Source organism: Molossus molossus, unplaced genomic scaffold, assembly GCF_014108415.1.
Source record: "Molossus molossus isolate mMolMol1 unplaced genomic scaffold, mMolMol1.p scaffold_m16_p_18, whole genome shotgun sequence".
Lineage (NCBI taxonomy): Eukaryota > Metazoa > Chordata > Mammalia > Chiroptera > Molossidae > Molossus > Molossus molossus.
Genome location: NW_023425353.1, coordinates 328774 through 353017, shown reverse-complemented (window position 1 = coordinate 353017; position 24244 = coordinate 328774). Strand labels below are relative to the sequence as shown.

General features: G+C 40.6%; 1 protein-coding gene across 2 annotated transcripts in view; it reads left to right on the top strand.

Moving 5' to 3' along the window:
• Positions 1-8423: 8423 nt before the first annotated feature.
• PPP4R2 (protein phosphatase 4 regulatory subunit 2) overlaps positions 8424-24244 on the top strand; it is a 62582-nt gene continuing 46761 nt past the window's right edge. Inside the window, exons 1-2 of one of the 2 annotated variants that reach the window (XM_036267020.1) lie at positions 8424-8520; positions 10335-10416. In XM_036267020.1, coding sequence (XP_036122913.1) covers positions 10415-10416 — 2 coding nt within the window. In that variant the 5' untranslated portion in view covers positions 8424-8520; positions 10335-10414. Of the gene's footprint in view, positions 8521-9164; positions 9420-10334; positions 10417-24244 lie in introns of those variants that run through there. The other variant, XM_036267021.1, reaches the window with a different exon arrangement.

The following is a 24244-nucleotide window of genomic DNA, read 5'->3' as shown; positions in this document are numbered from 1 at the left end:
GGGACCTGGAAAGTATTATCCTAAGCAAAACAAGCCAAACAGAGAAAGACAAGTATCATATGATCTCACTTATTTGTGGACTATAATGAACATAACAGTGTGAGGAATGGGGTAGCCTCAGAGACGTGGAAGTGGGGTACAGACTGACAATCCCCAGAAGAGGGGGTGGTGGAGAAGAGATAAACCACAGAACTTATATGCATGTATGTATGAACAATGGACATGGACAACAAAACTGGGGACAGGGCAAGGAGGGAGGGCACGGGTGTTTCAGTAGGGGAAAAGGAGAAATATTTGTAAGAAAAATAAATAAATTAATTAATTAAAAATAAATAAATAAATAAAAGAATAGACTGAAGAGTTCTCTTGGCCTAAATGGGACAAAAGAGACATATCAAATGAAAGAAACATCTTGAACTGGATCCTTCTTCTATAAAGGACATTATTGAGTTAATTGATACAACTTAAAGGTCTGAGGATCAGATGCAGGTAATGTATTAATAGTATTTCTTGATCTTGATGGTATTGTGATTATGTAGTAGACTGTCCATATAGTAATTACACACTAAGGTTTTCAGGGACTTGGGGTATGTATTCAGCAACTAGCTTTCAAATGATTTAGAAAAAGACTGTTCTTTGTACTGTATTTCCAACTTTTTATGTGTGTGGCTTAAAACAATAGAAATTTGTTTTCCCATAATTTTGGAGGCTAGAAGTCAGAGGTCAAGGTGTCAGCTGGGTTGATTCCTTTTTCAGACTTTGAGACTCTTCTAGGCCTCTCACTAGCTTCTGAGGGTCACTGGGGACCTTGAGTGTTCTGTGGCTCCTGATGCATTACCCAGTCTCTGCTTCATGTTCCACCGTGTTCTTACTGTGCAAGTGTCTGTGTTCCAATGTCTCATGTTATAAGGACATATTAGATTAGGACCTTGGCCTATACCGGTACGAACTCATTTTGATCAATTATATCTGCACCTTATTTCCAAATAAGGTCACATTCTGAGGTACGGGGACTTAGGACTTCAACACACACATTTTTGAAGACACACTTCAAGCCATTACAATTCAGGCACAAACACATTGTGAGTATTTCATATGTGGGTGAAAGGATTGTTGCTCACCATCAGCTCTCAGACAAAGCACACCCAATGCACTGATTTGTGCAATGCTGAATTATGTATTATAACATACTAAAATACAGGGTATAAGAATTTGTTATTATGTTTCTGTAAGCATTTGCATAACATTAGTTCATTCTCAAATTATTCAATTATCTTTCCCATTCCAGTGTTGCATCTCTTGCCTAGGCTCACATTTCCTAATTACAAGGAGTCCTACAAACTTTTCATATTGCAATTGGTATATTTGGAAAATTACCTCAAAGTTGGTGAGTACATTTTTTTCCCCTACTAGTTTCAGAAGTAACAGTTATTCACTCATTATTTACTTATTTGTTATTTCTATACTCACTCAATAAGCATTTAATGAATCTCTGCTATTTGGGAAGACAAATCAGATTCCCCTTTCTTGGAGGATTAGGTGGAGTGAGACACATAGGTAAACACTTCAGTAAAGTGCTGGACATTAAAGAAAATACCTGGTCAATTTTCACAAAGAACTTCTCCTGAATCAGGATAGATGAAGATTTCAGAGCAATCAGGAGTTCTTCCAACCTTTCTTTGAGTTTAAAATTATTTCTAAGAAAAAAAAAAGAATATCACAAAGATTATTTTTGTACCTTTTAACTTAAGTAAATAACAACAATCGCTAAATTTGGTTGAGTCAGATCACTGACTTCTCACAGCAAACTTATGAATGAGGTACCACTATTGACTCCAATTTGCAGATGAGAAAACAGGCATCCTGATATTATTTACCAGACTTTATACAATTAGGAAGTGATAAGCCAGGAATTAAACCCAGATCTGTCTGATATTAGATCTTTTCCTCTTACCCTGTACGCAATACATTTTTTATCATATTCAGATATTTAGTATTGTGTGTGTATATAGATGTGTCTATATGTATTGGTCAGGGTTCTCCAGAGAAACTGGACCAATAGGGATGTGTTTGTGTGTCTGTTTATTATAAGGAATTGGATTATAACACTGTAATTGGTCATTATTAGCTGGCAAGCCCCAAGATCTTCAGAGTCAGTCTATAAGCTGGATACCCAGGAGAACCAATAGTTTAATTCCAGTCTGAGTCTGAAGAACCAGGAGAGCCAATGGTGTAGTTCTAGTTCAAGAGCTAGCAGACTTGAGACTTAGGAAGAGTTAATGTTTGTTTGAATTCAAAGGCAGGAAAGAAGCCAATGTCCCAGTTTGAAAGTGATCAGGTGGAAACAATTCTCTCTTGAGTAGCTCTCTTTTTGTTTTATTCCTGTTTATTTTCTCTTTCTAGTTTTGTTTGTTTTCAGATTTTCAACTGATTTGATAAGGTCCACCCACACTAGAAAGGGCAATCTGCTTTACATAGTCTACTGATTTAAATGTTATTTTCATCCAAAAACACCCATAATAATATTTGACCGAATGTCTGGGCTCTCTTTGGTCCAGTCAAGTTGGCACATAAAATTAACCATCACAAATTTTATTACAGCTGATGCTTAAACAACAGAGGCTTGAACTGTGTGTCCACTTACACACTGATTTTTAAAAATAAATACTGTACATGTATTTTTAAATGATTTTAGTAACATTTTTCTAGTTTACTTTATTGTAAAAATACGACATACCCCATAAACACAAAACATATATTAATCAATTTTTATGTTATAGGTAAGGCTTCTGGTCAACAGTAGGCTATTAGTAGTTAAGTTTTGGGGGAGTCAAAGTTATAAGTGAATTTTCGACTTATAAGTTCCCCTAACTTCCATGTTGTTCAAGGGTAAACTGTGTGTGTGTGGAGAGAGAGAAGAGAGAGAGAGAGAGAGAGAGAGAGAGAGAGAGAGAGAGAGAGAGAGAGAGAGAGACTAGGCTGTGAAGTGGGCATTTGATAACAGCAGTTGACTAGTTTCTCTCCCACCCAGCCTGAGGGTGAGAGGGAGATGCCATTTCTTGTACACACTGGTGTGGTACCCTCACATGGAGATGGGATTGTGTTTTTAAACATTCACAATAAGAATGAACTTTCAGATTGCTCCTTTGCTTGGGCTCCAACATTGTATGATCCTGCTTCCTGTATTAATCTGGTTAGATTCAATCAGGTTCCTTGATGTAGTCATCTTTGGGGGTGTCTAGCCACCATTCCACCTACTTTTCTGGTAACTCTCCATTGTCTGGCCTCACTGCTCTGACATCCATGGACATGCTTTCAGGTTTACACTTGGAGACTCTGTGCTCCAGGCCACAGCTGAGTGGACACTAGGCCCCAGTTGGGTTAGATACTTTGTGACTGAAAGATGCCAGTTTTAGCAAATCATTGGAAATGAGGATATCTATTTGTAATCAGTAAACACTAATTCAGAGAGAGAAGGAAAAATGTGCACAGCTGAAGAAGAGAATGGCTATTGGGTTCAGGCAGAGTCCTGGATAACCTACTCTCCTAATAAATTCCTACTTTATTTCACAGAATTTGTCAGCTTCTCCTGTTACACTGCTCTCTGGTCCAACCTGGCTGCCAGCAGCCATCCTGCACATGTCATCCCAGAAAACAGCTCACGGTCTCTTGGCACAGACCCTTTGTTACCCATATTTCCAATAAAAAAAGTGTTAGTTTCAAAAGTCTCTGGAAAAAAGTTAAACCTGATTATATGTGAAGATACTCTCTTGTTTGGAAAATGGTAATCATCTCAATTTGTCCATTTTCCCACCTCGTTTTACCCTAGTACCCAGGATTATGTACAGATAAGAATGAAAAGGCATAAAGGCCATGAAAACTGGAGAGGCTCCAAGGCTCTTCTATAGCGGTATTTAGTCCTCCCTATTCCCTGTCCTCCACCCTTCTAGGTGGGTGTGGGTTTTCTATACTTTCCCTCAGTCCCCTCTTCATGTCCCTTCCCACAGACTCATGTGAGGGGGACAGCCAAATTCCAGTAATTCTCCCTGGAGTTATGAAAATATTCTTGCATATTTTCTGTGACACAGTCTGGCTATTTTCTTTTTCCCACTACTCTTTCTGTTTCCATCATCTACCTCTTACTCTCTGTCTTCTCAAGTTTAGGCTTTTTCCCTCCTGCACACACCCAGAGCAGTGGGCAAGTCTTCTTGCATGTTCATGTTTGTTTAAGCTTCATCTTTTCCATTAGAGGGGCTCAAATGACCCTTTCACGGGGGTCGCCTAAGACATAACAGTAGCAAAATTACAGTTATGAAGTAGCAACAAAAATAATTTAATGGTTGGGGGTCACCACAACATGAGGAAGTATATTAAAGGGTCGCACATATGGAAGGTTGAGAACCACTGCATTAGACCACAAGCTTCATAGGGAGAAAGAGGTTGCATGTACATACATCTTCTCCCCAGCATCTAGGAGACTCTCACACACTGGTTGATACCATTCCCTCTGCTTGGAAGACTTTTCACTGTAGATGCAAATCTTTTCCAGTCTTAAAGTGAACCCTCTCTGAAGAGGAACTTCTGTCTCTGCCTGAGAGATTTCACAGGCTTCTGACCACTAGATTCACACACTTGCCTTCTACTTTTTTAATAGTTGATATTCACATCTTATTTCTCCTCGTAGTTTGCAAACTTCTTGGGAACAAGAAAGTGTTTGGGAACTTTGAAGTCAGTCAAGGTTTGAATCATGGATCAGTCAATTGCCTGTGTAGTTGTGTGACCTTGGGAAAGTTAGTTCACCTCTTTATACCTGTTTTCTCATCTGTTAAGTGGGAATAATAATACTACCTATCTTATGTGATTTTTGCAAAGATTAAATCAAATAGCTTAGCCCTGGCCAGTTTTGCTCAGTGGTTAGAGCATTGGCCTGTGGACCAAAGAATTGCAGGTTCGATTCCGGCCAAAGGCACATACCTTGGTGCGGTTCATTCCTGGCCCTGGTCAGGGTAGTGCAGGAGGCAACCAATTGATGTACCTCTCTCACATCGATGTTTCTCTCTCTCTTTCTCTTTCCCCCCACCCTCTCCCTCCCTTTCACTCTATCTAAAGATAAATGGAAAAAATATCCTCAGGTGAGGATTAAAAAAAAAAGTTTATTGATTTTTTAGAGAGATAGGAAGGGAGAGAAACATCAGTGTGAGAGCACAACATTGATTGGCTGCCTTCTTCATGGCCCCGACCTGGGATCAAGCCCACAACCTGGGCATGTGCTCTGACTTCCCAGAATTGGCAACACTTTTTGATGCATGGGATAATGCCCAACCAACTGAGCCACATTGGCCAGGAAAAATTATATATTTTTGTAAAGTGCTTAGAAGAATGCTATACACATAGAAAACAATAAATGTTAACTGTTACAATGAATATTCTCACTTGTTGTGTTAGTTATCTATTGCTGTGTAACAAATTATCTTAAGATTTAGAAGCTCAGAACAATTATAAACATTTGTCATTTTTCACAGTTCCTGTGGATCAGTAGTAGTTGTAGAGAGGCTTAGATGGGTGGGTCTGGCTTGGGATTCCTCATAGGTTCATGGTCCAGAGGTAAGCTGCAGTCATCCTAAGGGCTTCCTGGATTTGTAAGACCCACGTCAATGGCCTCAGTTCTTCTTCATTTGGGCATTTCCATGGGACTGTGCTAATAGTCTCAAAACATGGCAGCTGGCTTTCTCTAGCATGAGCAATCCAAGAACCCAGGGAAGAAGCCACAGTGCCTTCTATGACCTAGTCTCAGAAGTCAAACACCATCCCTTCTTCCATATTCTTTTTTTTTTTTTTATCTTTTATTCCTCTCCCGAGGATATGCTTTTTTATTGACTTTAGAGACAGAGTAAGGAGGAGAGAAATATTGATGTGAGAAACATCAATCAGCTGCCTCTCGTATGCACATGACTGGGGATCAAACCCTCAACATAAGTATGTGCCCTGACCGGGAATGGAACCCACAATCCTTTGGTGTGTGGGATAACACTCCAACCAATTAAGCCACACAGCCAGGGTCCTTTTGCCATGTTCTTATTGCTCACACAAACCAGCTCTGATTCAGAGTGTAAGGAGACTGCACTAGGGCATGACTCCCAGGAGAGAGGGATCTTTGAGGGTGATCCTCGAGGCTGGCTGTCACATTTATATTCTGTTTTCCTTCAAGGGAATTAGCACTAATAGGAGGCTTTAGCAATTGCAGACACTGGGACGCATGCTGGCTAGAACATTTCAAGAGAAGGAATACCCTAAAGGAAATAATTCTACAGCCTCATCTATTTCCTTTTCTTTCCTTGCACTCCCAGCTTAAGTCAGACTGAACGTTTTATGGCCCTTCAGAACCCACCTGGCTCTTCTCTCTCATTTTAATGCCTTCGCACCTATTATTTTCTGTATGAAAGCTCCTCCTCACTACTTCACTTGGCTACTTTCCTCTCATAATTCAGCTCTCAGCTTAAACACCACTTCCTCTGGGAAACTTTCCTTGATTCCCTTAGGCTACCACTGCTGTGTATACTCTGCCTTCTTGTCAAGGATCAGTGTTTGGAAATTCAGGCATCCACAAGTGAGGGGAATAGCAGATGTAAAGGGATGAAGCAAGGCGGAAGAAATTAGCATGGGTGATCTCTAATAGAAGTTCCAAATGTACAGTCCTGTGATAATGGGGCTTATCTTTATTTGTGCTGAACAATACAGAAGCCACTAGTCACATGTTGCTATTGAATCCTTGAAATGTGGCCAGTATGACTGAAGAACTGAATATTATTGAAAAATTCGGGGACTGAATTTTAAATTCTATTAATTCAAATAGAAATACCCACACATGGCTATTGGCAACTGTATTTTCCCACACAGCTCTTATAGGATGAGACCTGCCTGAATAGAGGACAGAGTAGTGGAGAGAAGTGGAGGCTAAGCTTTCTATGTGGAGAGTAGTCCCCTTCAGACCTGAAGAGCCCATGATAAACTAAATCCAGTGCACTGTAAGTGCTTGCCAAGTACTATTATAACTTCCTGCAAGGCTATTGTACTTGAAATGGATGCTCTGAACAATGGGTCTAGAGACATAGAAATTGGTTGTCTGATGGCAATATTGAGATAAATGGGCTTTTTTTTTTTTTTTTTGAGGGGCATGGGGGCAGGGAAGAATTTCTCATATATGATCAGGGTCAGAACCACTATCCTTTAAGAGGGTACACAGTTGCAATGTCTGTCTCCAAATATGCACCTTTTTAAAAAAATGTTTTTGATTGTTTAGAAAGAAAGGAATGGAGAGATAGAAACATCCATGAAAAAGAGAAACATCTATCAGCTGCCTCCGCACATCCCCTACTGGGGATTGAGCCTGCAACCCTGGCATGTGCCCCAAACGAGGACTACGCTCAGTCCATGGGGCCACGCTCAATCCACTGAGCCACACCAGTCGGGTCAAATTTGCACCTTTGAAGCCGAGTCAAGAACTCCCTCTCTTCTCTCCCTTCTTTTCTTTCATGGCTTTATGCTAGGCTTTGAGAAGTGTTGACTGGGAAAAAGAAGATACCTACCAAAAATGGCTCCTGTGGCAAACTGGGCTCAAATTTAAAAGCACAGCTTAGCAACCCTTTCTAAACAGGGACCTCTCAGACAAACAGCCTTTCAGCTGCACTAAACTGCCTGCCTGCAGGCTGTGCCAACCTTTTAAAAAGTTTCTGGAATTGTATTTCAACAATAGGACTGAGACTTTTCCTGTTCAGAGTTGTGCAGCTATATCCTCATTAGCATCTTCACCTGACCAGCTGCAGAAAAGCTCCATTCTGACCAAACAGGATAGTGCTTTGGGACCAATCAGGCTGTGAGGTTTTGGAGTCTTCTTTGGTAAGGATGAGCCGATCAAGGAACTGGGGTGCTCTCTTTGGAAGCTGCTTTAACTTTCCACCCAAGACTGTTTCCCACTGGACCAGAGCTGATCAGAGCAGTTCAGCAAGAGAGGGGCCCTGCAGCCTTGCTGGTCTCATAACTCTGCTGTGTCGCTATTGTGCTATTTCCACTGAATGAAGTTTCCTTCTTTACTTGCACTCCAAATTGGTGATTCCTACTGGCATTGAATTGGTGCCAATGACCATTGGTTGACAAAAGAAAAGGTGGAATAATTCAGTATCTTTTTTTTTTCTTTTTGAGAAGCTTATAGACAAGCATAGATAATAAAAATGTCCACACACTGACTAGGAGTCAAATGCTCTGAGTTCTGGTGCTGTTTTGGCAGACGAGTTCGCTACATCTCAGCTACATGTCTGCAAAACGTCAGCGCTGGAGAGGGCTTCTGAGGTCTCCGCCGTCTCTGACTTCCTGGTCGCTCTTACAATACAATCAAAACCACAACGATGACAACGGCAGCTGGGGGCACGGTGCCAAGTGCTTCGTGCCATTTCGCTCAGGCCTCCTGGCTGTTTCACAGACTTCCACGTTCAGATGAGAAACTGCACCTCTGCTCCGAGCTAAGTAAGTCGCCCAGGGTCACACAGGGGCAACTACTTGGGTCGGGCTCTGCTTCCAGATGGTTCCCACCCCCAACCTTTCAGCACCTTGCGGGATTCCTTGCTTCAAACGAGGGTCGTGACGAGCGCCAGCCTCTGGGGGAGATTCTCCAGACGACTGAGCACACACTGAGGGCGCCCGCTTCCTCCTCAGTCCCCCGGCGGCGGCAGAGCGCGGTCCCGCCAGCGCCCCAGTAACGCACACGGGCAGCGGATCCGAGAAGCTGTCAACCGAGTCGGGTCACCCAGACGGCCCAGGGGCCGCGCCGCCGGGGGTCTGCCCCCAAGCCTGGCCAGAGCCGCTCTCGGGCCGCGGCCCACCGCCCGGACCGCCAGCCGGCACGCCCCCGCCGCGGCCCACCGCCCGGACCGCCAGCCGGCACGCCCCCGCCGCGGCCCACCGCCCGGACCGCCAGCCGGCACGCCCCCGCCGCGGCCCACCGCCCGGACCGCCAGCCGGCACGTCCCCGCCGCGGCCCACCGCCCGGACCGCCAGCCGGCACGTCCCCGCCGCGGCCCACCGCCCGGACCGCCAGCCGGCACGCCCCGCCGCGCTTTCCGGCTCCGGGTCGGCGCGGGGCGGGGCGCGTGCGCGCCGTGACGTGCCGGGCGCCATGTTGGAGGGCTGGTGGTAGCGGCTTGGGGAGGTGCTCGTTCTCTCCGTCTCGCTCTCTCGCTCGCCTTCCCTGGCTCCCTTCGGTGCCCCCGCCCCCAGTCGCCTGCGTGCGGGAGTGTGTGCGAGCGAGGGGAGGGCGTCGGGGTGGGGGCAGGCGCTCAGGTCCCCGGAGACCCGCGGAGGGAGGCGGCGGCTGCGAGGGACTCCGGGAGCCATGGACGTCGAGAGGCTGCAGGAGGCGCTGAAAGGTGGGGTAGATGCCCGCTCTCCTCCTCCTCACCCTCTCCGGCCCTCTCCTCTTTCCGGGCGGTGGCTCCCAGGGCTGGGCCGTGCGCGGGGCAGGTGCGCCTCCCCGGCTCCCATCCCCCTCCGCCTCCTCAGGGCCGGAGCCTGTGGGCAGCTCCCTCGCGCCGGCCCGGGCTTTGTGTCCGCCGCCGGCGTCTGGGCTGGGGGAGGGGCCGCGGAGCTCTCGCAGGCCCGGACCCTGTCCCCGGTCCGGGTCCCGGCCGTGCGCCCGAAGCCTCTCCCACGCCGGCTCTGGTGTCCGTAGGCCCCGCACGCTTGGCGTCCGATGGGAGGAAAAAGTACAAGGTGTGCGGAGGGGGAGGGGGGGCCGTGCAACTTCAGCCTGCGTCCGGGGAAGCTTTCTCAGGCCCCCGGAGCCCTCCACCCTCGCTGGGGTGCTCGCCGGCCCAGCAACAGGTTTGGGAACGGGGCCTGCCAACAGAAGAGCGTGGTTTCAGCCTTCTGAGGATTCTGCCCGACGTCTAGAGCCCTCTGGGGACGGCTGCGTGAGAGGAGCGGTTCTCACAGCGCAGATGCGTGAACTGCTCTTAGATGGACAAATGCGTGGGGCCTTGGGCGTGGATCTAGTCGGATTTTCAGATGAAGCTGATGCTGGTGTTCTTCCGGAACACACCCCGAGAAACACTGAATGAAGTATGGTTTGTGAAGTGAGTGCTCTGGGCAGATTCCTGGTAACCTGTGAAGAGAGTGGCGCGTGGAAGTAGAACTTGGAGAGCTGAGGTGGATATTTGGTTGAGGGGCTGATATTTTTTTCTTATTCTTAGTACGAGGAAAGAAAGTTTGATTTTAGAGGGCATGGAAATGGTTGGTGGACTTAGGAGAAAAATACTGATAATTTTTCTTTTTTCCTTATCTAGATTTTGAGAAGAGGGGGAAAAAGGAAGTTTGTCCGGTCCTGGACCAATTTCTTTGTCATGTAGCCAAGACTGGAGAAACAATGTGAGTTGAAACTTGTATTCCTTGTTACAGATCTCCATCTCATTCAGAACTGCGTGGGAAGGGGGGGTGTACTTCAGAAGAATTGAATAATCTGTGTAAAGCCCCAGTCATTTGAAGCAGTTATTAAGTATACACACACACTTAAGTTACTTTTTTATATCTGTGTTTTGGTACATTCAGGATTTAGATGTCTAACCAGAGAAAGGAAGGATGCCTATGCATTAATGACCCTTTTTGGGCCACAACCGGCTTATTTCCAGGGCTTTGTGGCTTTGAGTCTATTTCACATTATTTTGTTAGCAGTATTTTCTCATCGTATATTCAGTTTTTTTGTCATATTTATATGTGGGTATTTAAGGTGTCACTTCTATATATTCTCTTGAGAGCTCAGGGTGATTACCTGACAAATTCCAGATGCTATGGTTTTGATTGTCATGTAAACTTTCTAGGATAGCTAACTTGTTACATCTGCTCAACATTTTATTAGCCTTGTTTCCAAATGTAAATCTGAAACTTATGCTATGAAGTTAGGCCTGTTTTTAGAAGGGACATTTTATTGCAGGGTAAGTTAGTTAGAGTAGCAGAAGTTGTTTTCACACTGACAGTTAATTCCTACAGAGCAGTGCAGTTTAAGTGACTTTCTTGTAGTATTGTCTTTGGGTAGGGAGTGGGGAGCAGTAAGGAGAAAGGTTTCTTTCAGTGCAGTGTTAATAAGTAAAATTTCTCTGGGCTCCCCTGGTTCTTGCCTTTTTTTTCATCCCCACCTGAGAATGTTCTTGAATTTATCTTTAGATAGAGCGGGAGGGAGAGAGGGAAGAAGAGAGAGAAAAAGAACATCGATGTGAGAGAAACACATCGAATGGCTGCCACCCACAGGACCCCAACCAGGGGGGGGACAAACCGCAACTGCGATCCGCGTCCTTAATGGGAACCAAACCTGGGCCTCTCTGGTCCGTGGGCGGACACTTACTGCTGAACCAAACCTGCCAGGATGTTCTTGCCTTTTTTTTTTTTTCAGTCCTCACCCAAGGACATTTTTCCATTTTTTGTTCAGATAGGGTGGGAAGGAGAGAGAAAGAGAGAAACAACCCCCAAATTGTTTTTGGTCACTTCAGAAATACTATTTTTATGTTGAGAAGGTTACTTTCTCCTGAAAATAGGACATTTATTTGAGCAACACTTTTCTAAACGTTACAGTTTCTAATTTAATATTTTATGTGCTGAATAAACAAGCGTGGGTTTTACTCATGATTTAAATAATTTGATGTGTTTTAGTTGCAGTGATTTTATTTGATAGTCAAATTGGCCAGTGGGAGCCTCTTTTAACTTATTCTAGAGTATTTTTTGTTTGGTGTGAGGATTAATAAACAATTTGGGGGTTGTTAAAGATAGATAACAGTTTGGTACTAGAGAGAATAGAAGGGAGGGAGGGCAGGAGAGAGAGACTTTGAAATGAGAGAGACACATTGATTGGTTGCCTCTCACACGTTCCCCCATCTGCTGGGGTGATTGAACTCACAACCCAGGTACATGCCCTTGACCTGGAATCGAACTTCTGGCCTGTCTAGAGTCTTTTAACTTGAGCATAGTAGTCTGATAGCATCCTTATCTCTGGTATGAGAATATGTTCTAAATTCATTTCCTTCCTCGGACCTGGAAACAGCAATGTCTGAAGAAGCCTTGTCTTCTTTTAGTGGGAAATGGAGTTTAAAGACTACAATTTGGGTTCTAGAGATGCTTATTAAATTGAGTTGGCATTCTTTCTAGCTTCTTCAGTGGACAGAACTCGATAAAATGATTCATATTGATGATTCCAATTCAAAATCAGGACTTCAGGGTTTTTTTTTTTTACTTATTCCATACCCAAAATCCTGGTTCTCAAAGGCATAGTAGAGTTAGGCTAGCTCTTACTGACTTGATCTAACATTATGCACCACCAATATAATTTCTGAGAATGTTAAAACATTTTTTACATACTCTCTCCCAATTTTAGCTGCTATTTAAAAAAAAAAAATTAGTTGTATCTACATTATCTGAATATGTAGCTCTCTCTCTTAACCATCATTTGCTTTTAGTTTTACAGTAGTTATGTATGTCATGCTCACCACTAGTCTTTATGTCAGTGTCTCCAGTCATTTTGGTTGTCTGAAGCTCCTTCTCTAGTGGATGCTTTAGGCAGGGCTCTTGGGAACCATATTTACAGAGTTCTTGTGTGTTAACATTTTTGTGCCCTTTGTTCTTAAAGGTTGATTTGTCTGAAAATAAAATCTTTGTTTTACATTTTTTGGCATTTGAGTAGTTTAAATATGTTAATTCCATTGTTTCACCCCATTTTAAACATTTAATTGTCAAAATGCGATGATAATCTGATTTTCTTTACTTTGTAAACCACCTACTCTTTTTGCCTAGATTCCCAAAGGATTTTTTTTCTTTTTCTTTAAAGTGCTGTAACTTTTCTAAACTATGACTTAGTGTTTGCAGTTTTGGGTCAGTATAGTCAGGTAATGTGGCGTACTTTTTCCATATGTATTTTCAAATTTTTCAGGCTTTTTTTTTTTTTTTAATTTCAGGAAGATGATTCTTTTACGCAACATAATTATTTTGAGATTGATCCAGTGTTGTTAAAGATATCAACTGTTCATTCCATTTTTATTTCTGAGTATTTGTTATAGGAAAATTCTACACTTTTTTATACATTCATCTATTGATGGATATTTGGGGTTATTCCTAGTTTTTTATATTATAAAAGAAGCTACTTTGAACACTGTGCAAATCTTTGTATGGACACATGTGTTCTTTTGGATATAAACCCAGAAGTATGGAATGGTTGTATTATATGGTAAATGTATGTATACTTAAAAAACTGCCAAATTTTCCCAAATTTGTACCAGTTTGCATTTCTGCTGGCATTATGGGAGTTGAGTTGTTTCGCCATGTCCTTTCCAATGCTTAGTATAGTCAATCTTTTTCACTTTAGCCATTCTAATACGTGCATATTGCATAGTGCTTTTATTTTGTGGTTCCCTAATGACTAGTGATGTAGAGCATCTTTTTCTATGTTTATTTGCATATCTTTGTTGGTAAATTGTTCAAGTCTGCCTATTGTAAAACTGGGTTGTTCTTTTACTGGGTTTTAGAGGTTTTTTTTATGTTTATTGCTTTTGTTAATCCTCACCTAGGATATTCCTTTGTTTCTTTATTATTATTATTTTAACTTCTTTTTTCTTTATTGATTTTAGAGAGAGGAAGAGGGAGATAGAAACGTTGATGAGAGAGGGCATCGATTGGCCGTCTCCTGCATGCCCCCCCACTGGGGATTTGGCCCACAACCTGGGCGTGTGCCCTGATCAGGAATTGAACAGGCGACTCTTCTTGGTGCATGGGTCGATGCTCAACCACTGAGCCATACCGTCCTGGCAGCAAGGATATTCTTTTTATTGATTATTTTTTATAGAGAATGGAGGGGGGGGGAGAAAGAGAGAGACGGACAGACAGACAGACAGACATCAATGTGAGAGACACACATTGATTGGCTGCCTCCTGCATGTGGGATTGAACTTGCCACCCAGTTACTGCCCTTGACCAGGAATCAAACCTGCTGGCTCTTCAGTGCATGGGCTGATGATGCTTTCAACCACGGAGCCACACCAGCCAGAGCTAGAGTTCTTTATATATTATGGATACATGTTCTTTTCTGACATGATTTGGTACCACTGTGTGACTTGCCTTTTCATTCTCAATAGTGTCTTTCAAAGTGAAAATTTTCATTTAATTCCATTTTGATTTTTAAAAATTTCCTCCTTTGAAGGACTCTTACTGCATTATTTGCTATGTTCATTTGTTCTTGTGTAGTTTCCAATTTAGTCTTTATTTCTCGAAGTAATTTTTTTCTTTTATTGCAGATTTTTTGCTGAATTTTATTGCTTTATTTTCTGAGTTTCTCTAATTCTGTCTGGCTTATATCATTGTCTCAGTGTCTTTAGCTCATTTTGAAATAGTATACAATTGTGATCTGATTTTGGACCAGTTGAAATTTCTAGTTTCTTTTTGTTGTCTGTAGGGATGTTATGCTTAGTCTTCTTTTTTCTTTCTTTTTTTTTTAGATCATTTTTTATTTTTCAATTATAGTTGACATACAGTATATTATTTTCAGGTGTACATCCCAGTGATTGGACATTATAAAACTTATTAAGTGATCATCCTGAAAAATCTCACCCATCTGACACCACACATAATTATTAGACTATTTTGACTATATTCCCTATGCTGTACTGTATACCCCATCACTACAGTATAACTACTAATTGTACTTCTAAGTCCCTTCACCTTTTTCACCTATCCTTTCAAGCCCCCTCCCTTCTGGCTACTGTCAAAATGTTTTCTGTATCTGTGAGTCTGTTTCCATTCTGCTTGTTCATTTATTTTTATTTTTTAGATTCATTTATTGATATATATGTATTTATTGCCATTTTATTGTTCATATTTTTAATCTTTTTTGTCTTCTTAAAAAAAAACCATTAACATTTCATGTAATACTGGTTTGGTGGTGGTGAATTCCTTTAGCTTTTTTTTCTCATCTGGGAAGCTCTTTATCTGACATTCAATTGTAAATGATAGCTTTGCTGGGTAGAGTAATCTTGGTTGTAGGTCCTTGCTTTTCATCACTTTGAATATTTCTTGCCAATCCCTTCTGACCTGAAAGTTTCTGTTGATAAATCACCTGACAGTCTTATGGGTGCTCCCTTGTAGGTATCTACCTGCTTTTCTCTTGCTGCTTTTAAGATTCTCTTTGTTTTTAACCATTGCCATTTTAATTGTGATGTATGGTAGTGTGGGCCTCATTGGATTCATTTTGTTTGAGACTGATTGTGCTTCCTGGACTTGTATGACTGTTTCTTTCACCAAGTAGGGGAAGTTCTCTGTCATTTTTTCAAATAAATTTTCAATTTCTTGCAGCCTCTCTTCTCCTTCCAGCACCCCCATGATGCAAATGTTGGTATGCTTGAAGTTGTCCCAGAGTCTTATACTATCTTCATATTTTGGATTGGTTTTTCTTTTTGCTGTTCTGATTGGGTGTTTTTTGTTTCCTCATATTTCAGATCTCTCATTTGGTTCTTGATGTTCTCTATTTTATTGATTCCCTGTGAATTATTCTTCATTTCAGATAGTGTATTTATTTTTGACTGGTCTTTTTTTATATGTTGATGTTCTCACTAAATTCCTTGAATTTCTCATTAAGTTTTAAGTTCTCACCAAGTTCCTAGAGCATCCTTATAACCATTGTTTTGAACTTTGTTTCTGGTAGTTTGTTTGCTTCCATTTTATTTATTTATTTTTCTTGTGATTTCTTCTGTTTTCTTTTGTGCATGTTTGTCTCCATATTTTGGCTGTTTCTCTGTGTTTGTTTTTATGTATTAGGTAGAGTTGCTGTCTCCTGGACTTGGTAGAGTGGCCTTGTGTAGTAGGTGTCCTGTCGGGTGCAGCAGCTCAGTCCCCAGTCACCTGAGCTGGACACTCTAGGTGCACTATCTTGTTGTAGTTGAGCCTTGATTATTGTTGGTATCAATTGGAGGGATTGACCTTCAGGCCAGTTGGCTGTGAGGACCAGCTGCGTAGTCCCAGAGCTGCTGTGTATGAGCCTACCCAGTCTCAATGTGGCTTCTTCTGTAATTCCCTAGTTGTAGGATTTCCATTCAGCCAGATTTCAGGTGGTTCTGAATGATGGTTGTTCTATAGTTTAGTTGTAATTTTGATGTGGTTGTGGGAGATGGTGAGTACCACTTTAACCTATGCCACCATCTCCTTTTTTCTTATAACTTTATATTGAGTATGTTTTTTGTTGTGTTCTTAATATGAAATTAGTTTTCCTGAACTTTGAGGAAGAGGCATGGTTCAGAGTTTTCTAACTTCACAGAGCTCTTTCATTGTTTTTATGACATGTTTAGGAATATGGCAGTTAGCTTTCTTAAAATTTCTAGGCTTTCTTCTCTGCTTCTGCTTTTATTTAGATCTGTGTTTTCTTCATCTCTATTGTTCTTTTCTGATTGTGGGGTCACCTCTGGGTGGGAATCTGGTGTCTCACTTTCAAGAGGTCATGGGAGCAAGACTGCTTCTCCCTTTCAGCTTTCCCTGCAGGTCCCTTCTTACATGCTCACTACTGCAGTAGGCAGAACCCATCTCACTTGCAGCTGCTGTTCCCAAATTGTCCTGCCATTATTTCTAATGAATACCAATTGCTTATTTTGTGGTTTTCCTATTTTTTCTTAGGCTCTTCAGGTACACCATGACTCTGCTTTCTCTTGCAGAAGTCTTGAAAATGTACAGGTCATGTGACTTATCAGTTGTTCCTCATCCATTTATTTGGCGGGGTGGGGGCGGGTTGTGAAACTACCTTGTTGGCTACTTTTGTTGTAAATGTCTTTTGTTCATTGGCTTTTGGCTCTGCTGTCTCGTTATATCCAATATATGGGGTTTTGGAGAGATGAAAAACTATAGCACTTCTGCCATCCTCTGAGAATTGCACTTTTTTTTTTTTTTTAAATCCTCACCAGAGGATACTTTCCCATTTTTTGTTCAGGTAGAGTGGGAGGGAGAGAGAGGAACAGAGAGAGAGAGAGAAACATCGATGTGAAAGGAACACATCGAGTGGCTGCCACCCGCACGACTGACCAGGGCCGGGGTCAAACTGCAACTGAGAAACGCGCCCTTAGCGGGAACCGAACCCAGGTCTCTCAGGACCGTAGGTCGATGCTCTAACTGCTGAGCCAAACCGGCCAGGGCGAGAATTGCACTTTTTAGGTCAGATCCTGTTAAGTTAGTTTCCTCATCTATAAAAAGTACCTCATAGTATGAGTAGGAAGTAAATTGAAAACTTAACAAATGCTTGGTAAACAGTAAGTACTTAATAAATAGCAGTAATTGTTATGTTGATAATGCTTATATTGAGTCTGATTTTTTTTTTTCTCCCTCCTTGTAGTTTCAAGTTCTTTGTTTACCAGTTAGGTTTCTTAAAAGTAGTTATCATCAGCTAAGACCTACATTATTATAAAGAAAGTCTCCTTAAACCAGCAGTTCTCAACCTGTGGGTTGCGACCCTTTGGGTCTTAGTCCCAAAGGGGTCACCTAAGACCATCTGAAAGCATATATTTCTGATGGTGATTCGTAACAGTAGCAAATTACGGTTATGAAGTAGCAACAAAAATAATTTTATTGTTGGGGGTCACCACAACATGAGGAACTGTATTAAAGGGTTGTGGCATTAGGAAGGTTGAGAACCACTGCCTTAAGCCCATGAGGCTGTTAGATCCTTCTTCTGTGGGTTTCTTAAGGGAGGGAATTTTGTTTTGTCCAACAATATTTATTGACTATTAAACATTGTTTAGTCTCACATACTGACGTCATGATTTTTGCCACATCCTTGTAAATCTGTGTAATTGTATAATTGTTTACATAATGCTCTTCTTTAGGTTGACTGGCTTTTTTCCCCCTCAAATTGAAAAATGTATTTATGTATATGTTAATCCACCCTATGATATTTTTTCCATTGCTCTTTAGAGAGGGAGGGAGGGACAGAGAGAGATATGTGAGAGAGACACATTGATTGGCTGAGTACTGCATGCGCTTGGACCTGGGCTGGTGGTTAAACAGGCACCCCAGGTATGTGCCCTTAATCTATCCTGTGACCCTTGGTGTATGGGCCGATGCTCTAACCACTGACCCACACCAGCCAGGGCTCTTGAAGTGTTTTTAAATGGAAAAATATTACATATAGAAGACAAACCGTTACTTTACCTTCTCTTTGGTGTCACTGGGAGGTATAATCATTTAATTTTCCCTTAAGCGTGTGAGAAATAAGATCTGAAACTCTTGGTTTGTTGTATTAGTTACATCTTTCTAAGTCACTTTATAATCTATAAATACTAAAATATGTAATTAATATGAATTATCTATGTGCCACCTAAAATCCTTACAGGTAGCATCATCAAAATGGTGCACAGAGGAAGCACAGATTTTCAGTAAATGTTAATAAAATGATACCCTTTGGGGTCTAAATATTCTAGTAACTGCAGTGATTAAATTATAAACATGAAGAAAGCTAATGATTTCCATTTCTTACATCAACATCATGCTGCAAACCTGATGTGTACACTGCATAGAATCTACTGAATGATGGAAGTTAGACATGTGTATATGTGTGTTTGTTTACCTAAATCAAGTCAACTTTGTTTTCTGACTAGAGTTAACTTCAAATCTCAATCTCTTTGGTGCCCAAGTGAGTTTATATTTTCCATGTTCTGTCCACATTTTTAATATAAGTTGGATAGTACCCCCAATATTTTGACAGTTTGCATGTGGTAATGTCATTCTTGGAAGGGAGCATAGCTTGAGTTCAGAATTTAGCTTGGCAACTTCTGTGTATGACTTAAGGCAAATTATTTTTGAGTTTGTTTCCTCACTTGAAAAATAGGGTTTTATACCATATAGGTGCCTCAGCTATTGTGAGAACTTTTTTTGTTGTTGTTAAAAGTATTACAGCTGTCCCCATTGACCCCACTCCTGTCTTCCGAGCCTCTTGTCCCTGTCAATTGGTTGTGCATATATGCATATAAGTTCCTTGGTTTATCACTTTCTTCTGCCCCGTCCCCCACTCTGAGGTTTGTCAATCTGAATCCTACTTCTATGCCTCTAGGTCTATTTTATTCATCAGCTTATTTTGTTCATTATATTCCACAAATAAGTGAGATCATGTGGTATTTGTCTTTCTCTGCTTGGCTTGTTTTGCTTAGCATAATACTCTCTAGGTCCCTCCTTGTCATCGCAAAGGATAAGAGATCTTTCTTTCTTATAGCTGCATAGTATTCCATTGTGTATGTGTACCACAGTTTCTTTATCCACCCATCTATTAATGGATACTTGGGCTGTTTCCAGATCTTAGCAATTATAAATAGTGCTGCTATGAATGTAGGAGTACATAAATTCTTTCTGATTGGTGTTTTAGGCTTTTTAGGATATATTCCTAGAAGTGGGATCACTGGGTCAAATGACAGTTTCATTTTTAATTTTTTAAGGTAACACCATATTGTTTTCCATAGTGGCTGCACCAGTCTGAATTCCCACCAGCAGTGTACTAGAGTCCCCTTTTCTCCACATCCTTGCCAGCACTTGTTTGAGGATTTGTTGATGGCAGCTGTTCTGACAAGTGTGAGGTGATGCCTCATAGTTGTTTTCATTTGCATCTCTCTGATGATTAGTGACGTTGAGCATTTTTATATATGTCTCTTGGGCATTTGTATGTCCTTTTTGGAGAGGTGTCTATTTAGGTCCTCGGGCCATTTATTCTTTTAAAAAAATTTTATTTTTGATACAGATGTTTCTCCTTTTTCTCCCATTGACACCCTCCTCTCTATCCCTAGCTTTGTTGTCTATGTCCATTGGTCATGCATACATGCATGTAAGTTCTGTGGCTTATCTCCCCCCCAAACCCCCCTCCTCTGAGGTTTGTCAGTATGTACCCCACCTCTAAGTCTCTAGGTCAGTTTTGTTCATCAGTTTGTTTAGTTCATTATATTCCACAAATAAGTGAGATCATGTGATATTTGTCTTTCTCTGCTTGGCTTGCTTCACTTAGCATAATACTTTCCAGGTCCCTCCATGTCATCTCAAAGGATAAGAGATCTTTCTTTCTTACAGCTACATAGTATTCTATCGTGTACATATACCACAGGTTTTTTAATCTACTTATCTACTGATGGAGACTTGGGAGATTGTGATTCTTGAAATTTGTCCATTTTGCCAAGATTGTCCAATTTGTTGATGTATAACTGTTCATAGTGTTTTCTAAAGATCCTTTTTATTTCTGTGGTGTCAGATGTTACTTCTCTTTTATTTCTAATTTTGTTTATTTGTGTCTTTTCTTTTTGTTTGGTGAGTCTGGCTAAGGGTCTATCAATCTTGTTTATCTTTTTAAAGAACCAGGTCTTTATTTCATTGATCTTTTGAATTCTTTTTTTAGTCTGTATTTTGTTCATTTCTGCTCTGAACTTGAAGTATTTCTTTCCTTTTGCTTCCTCTGGGTTTTTCTTTTTGTTTACTTTCTAGTTCTTTAAGTTGTAGGGTTAGTCAATTAGGAATTTTTCTTGTTTCTTGATGTATGCCCGTAGTGCTATAAACTTCCCTTTCAGGACTGCTTTTGCTGTGTTTCATAGATTTTGTGCTGTTATGTGTTCATTTTTATTGGTTTCTAGGAAGTTTTTTATTTCTTCCTTGATTTACTTGGTAACCCGTTTGTTATTTAAGAACATGCTATTTAGCCTCCATGTGTTTGAATGTTTTTTAGTGTTTTTATTGTAATTGATTTCTGGTTTCATGCCATTGTGATCTGAGAAGATGCTTGATATGATTTCACTTTTCTTTAATTTCGTGGAGATTTACTTTGTGTCCTAACATGTGGTCTATCTTTGAGAATGTCCTGTGCGCACTTGAGAAGAACATATATTCTGCAGCTTTGGGGTGAAATGTTCTGTAAATACCAAAATGTAACTAGGTAAACTTTGACAGAGCTATATGACAAACGGACTCCCCCCCCCCATTCTTAGTCCAGAGAAATAGTCTCACATTGTTATATGTCTTTTGTGTGACAATACATTAGATCAACCTGAACCATCTTATTATTAACAGTTTTCACCATCCGATCCTTTCTAAAGTTCTCTTCTTGTCCTGAAAGCTCTGTATATCTTATATTACTCAGATATTTCTCCGCATCCTGAGTTTCTTGAGGAAAAACAATCATTTAATGCTTAATAGTTGTCAGCCACTTTGCTGAAACACTCTGTTTACACTAATGTTAATCCTCACAGCAGTACTGTGAAGTAGCTGCTGTTATCCCCATTTTACAGATGAGGAAACAAAAGAAGGCTAGAGTTACCTGTCTTTGGAAAAAGTGAACTGAAATTGGAACCCAACCAAGCTTCCAGACTCTAGCACCACCCAATTCCTTCTAAATAGGTTTTGTTTTTTACCTTTTTGTTTTAACTTTAATTAAAGTTTTATATCCATAAGATTTAATGAGTTTATTAATACAACAAAGGTAACAAAAGTCTTCTATGTTCTTTCCTCTATTTCCTACTCCCCAGAGATAATACTTTTAAAATCATTATTTTCTATTGCTATGTTAGCTTTGTTACTTTTTCTCTTTAAAATTTTGGAATTAATTACTGCTTTCTTAGTTTTTTTCAGCTGCTCCTCTTCACTCCATACACACTTCTGACTTCCATTGCTCAATTTCTCAATATAAATATTGATATTTTGGTCAACTCAACAATATACACTGTCTCTGTGAATGCTGTTTTTTAAATTTAATATTCTACATACTTATGACTAATTCAGCCCCGAACTTATTTGTTTGTATCTCATTGCAATATATTAAGCTATATTGGGTCCTTCACCAATTTTAAAAAATATATATATATATTTAAAATATATATATATATATCTCGTGGAACCATTTTAACTGCTCCATTCTGAACTGGTTGCTCTCTAGACCTGCTTTAACCTTATTGTTCAGATCTGGCTTCATCATCCTGAAATTCCCTTTTTTGTTGTGGGTTTTCAATTTCCTAGATAGCTCTTTATTGGTTTACTTCATTGTTTTGGTGAACTGAGAGAAAACATAGTAGTAATACATTTTTGTTGGTTTTTTAATTTCACATTCCAAAGTGTGTTTATTGTACTCATTTCAATGGATAGTTAAGATATACAATTCTAGGCTGAAAGAATTGTCTCTGAATTTTTAATGTATTTTTTCATTGATTTCTTATTGAAGTGTTGCTGTTCATAAATATGAAGCCCTTTTTGCATATGACCTGTTTTATATCTCTGGAATTTTTTATATGTTTTCATTGATTTTTTTTTTTTTTTTTTTTAGAGAGAGAGGAAAGGAGATAGAGATAGAAATATGGACATGTATTGTCTGCCTCCTGCACACCCCCTACTGGAGATCAAGCTCGAAACTTGTGCATGTGCTCTGACTGGGAATCGAACTGCAGTTCTGAGTCCATAGGATGACACTCATTCCACTGAGCCACACCTGTGGGGCTCTTGTCTTTTTCACAATAGCCATCTTAACACCTAACGAAGTGTTATTTCATCGTAGTTTTGATTTGCATTTCTCTGATGATTAGTGATGTTCAGCACCTTTTTATATACCTATGGCCATCCATATGTTTTCTTTAGAACAATGTCTATTAAGATTATCTGCCTTTTTTTTTTCTATTCTCACCTGAGGGCATTTTCCCATTTTTTGTTCAGATAGAGTGGGAGAGAAAGAGAGAGAGAGAGAGAGAGAGAGAAACATCGATGTGAAAGGTACACATTGAGTGGCTGCCACCGCACAACCCAACCAGGGCCAGGGACAAACTACAACCAAGGTACGTGCCCTTAGCGGGAACTGAACCCAGGTCTTTCTGGACCACAGGCCGACACTCTAACCACTGAGCCAAACCTGCCAGGGCTGCCTTTTCATTTTTTTTTATTAATTAGTCTATTTTTGTTATAGATGTTTCTCATTTTTCCCCCCAGACACCCTCCTCCCAATCCCCGCCCCCCATCCCAGCATTGTTGTCTATGTCCATTGGTTACGCATACATGCATATAAGTTCTTTGGTTTATCTCATCTCCCCCCTCCCCCACCTGAAGTTGGTCTGTCTGAACCATACTCCTTTCTATGTCTCTGGGTCTATCAGCTTCATTTTGTTGATGGTTTCCTTTGCTGAGCAGAAGCTTTTTAATTTGATGTAGTCCTATTTGTTTAGTTTTGCTTTTGATGTCAACCAAAAAAAATATTGCCAAGACCAACTTCAGGGAGCTTACTTCCTATGTTTTCTTCTAGAAGTTTTACAGTTTCAGGTTTTTAATCCATTTTGAGTTGATTTTGTGTATGACGTAAGGTAGTGGCTCTGTTTCATTCTTCAGCATGTTGGTATTTAGTTTTCTCAGCATAATTTATTGAAGAGTCTATCCTTTCTTTCCCCCATTGTATACTCTTGGCTCCTTTGTCAAAAATGAATTGACCCCATATGCTCGGGTTTATTTCTGGGCTTTCTGTTATGTTTCATCAATCTGTGTTTTTTGCCAATGCTGTACTGTTTTGGTTACTGTAGCTTTATTGGATAGTTTAAAATCCAGAAGCATGTAGCCTCCAGCTTTGTTCTTTTATTCTCAAGATTGCTTTGGCTTTTCTGAGTCTTTTGTGATTCCATACACATTTAGGGTTTTTTTTTTTTCTATTTCTGTGAAAAATGGCATTGGTGTTTTGATAGGGATTGCTTTGCCTCTGTTGATTGCTTTGGGTTGTGTTGACATTTTAACAATATTTATTCTTCCAGTCCATGGGCACAAGTATCTTTACATTTATTTGTGTCTTAAATGTCTTTATCATTGTATTAATAATTTCCAGTATACCAGTCTTTCACTTTATTGGTTAAATTTATTCTACATATTTCATTTTTTTATACACATAGATTTGTTGTTTCACATATTTTTGCCTTTATTGGTTGCTTCTCGTATGTGCACTAACCAGAGATTGAAACTGCAAACTTGGCATATCAGGACGGCACTCTAATCAACTGAACTACCTGGCCAGGGTAGGGGTTTTTATGTTTCATGTTATCTATAGAGACAGTTCTACTCTTCCTTTCTGACTTAGTTGCCTTTTGTTTATTTTTCTTGCCTAATTGATCTGTCTAGAACTACCTGTACTGTTGAATAAAAGTGGTGCAAGTAAAAGTAGGCATCCTTGACTTGTGAAAAAAAGGCTTTCAACTTTTCACCA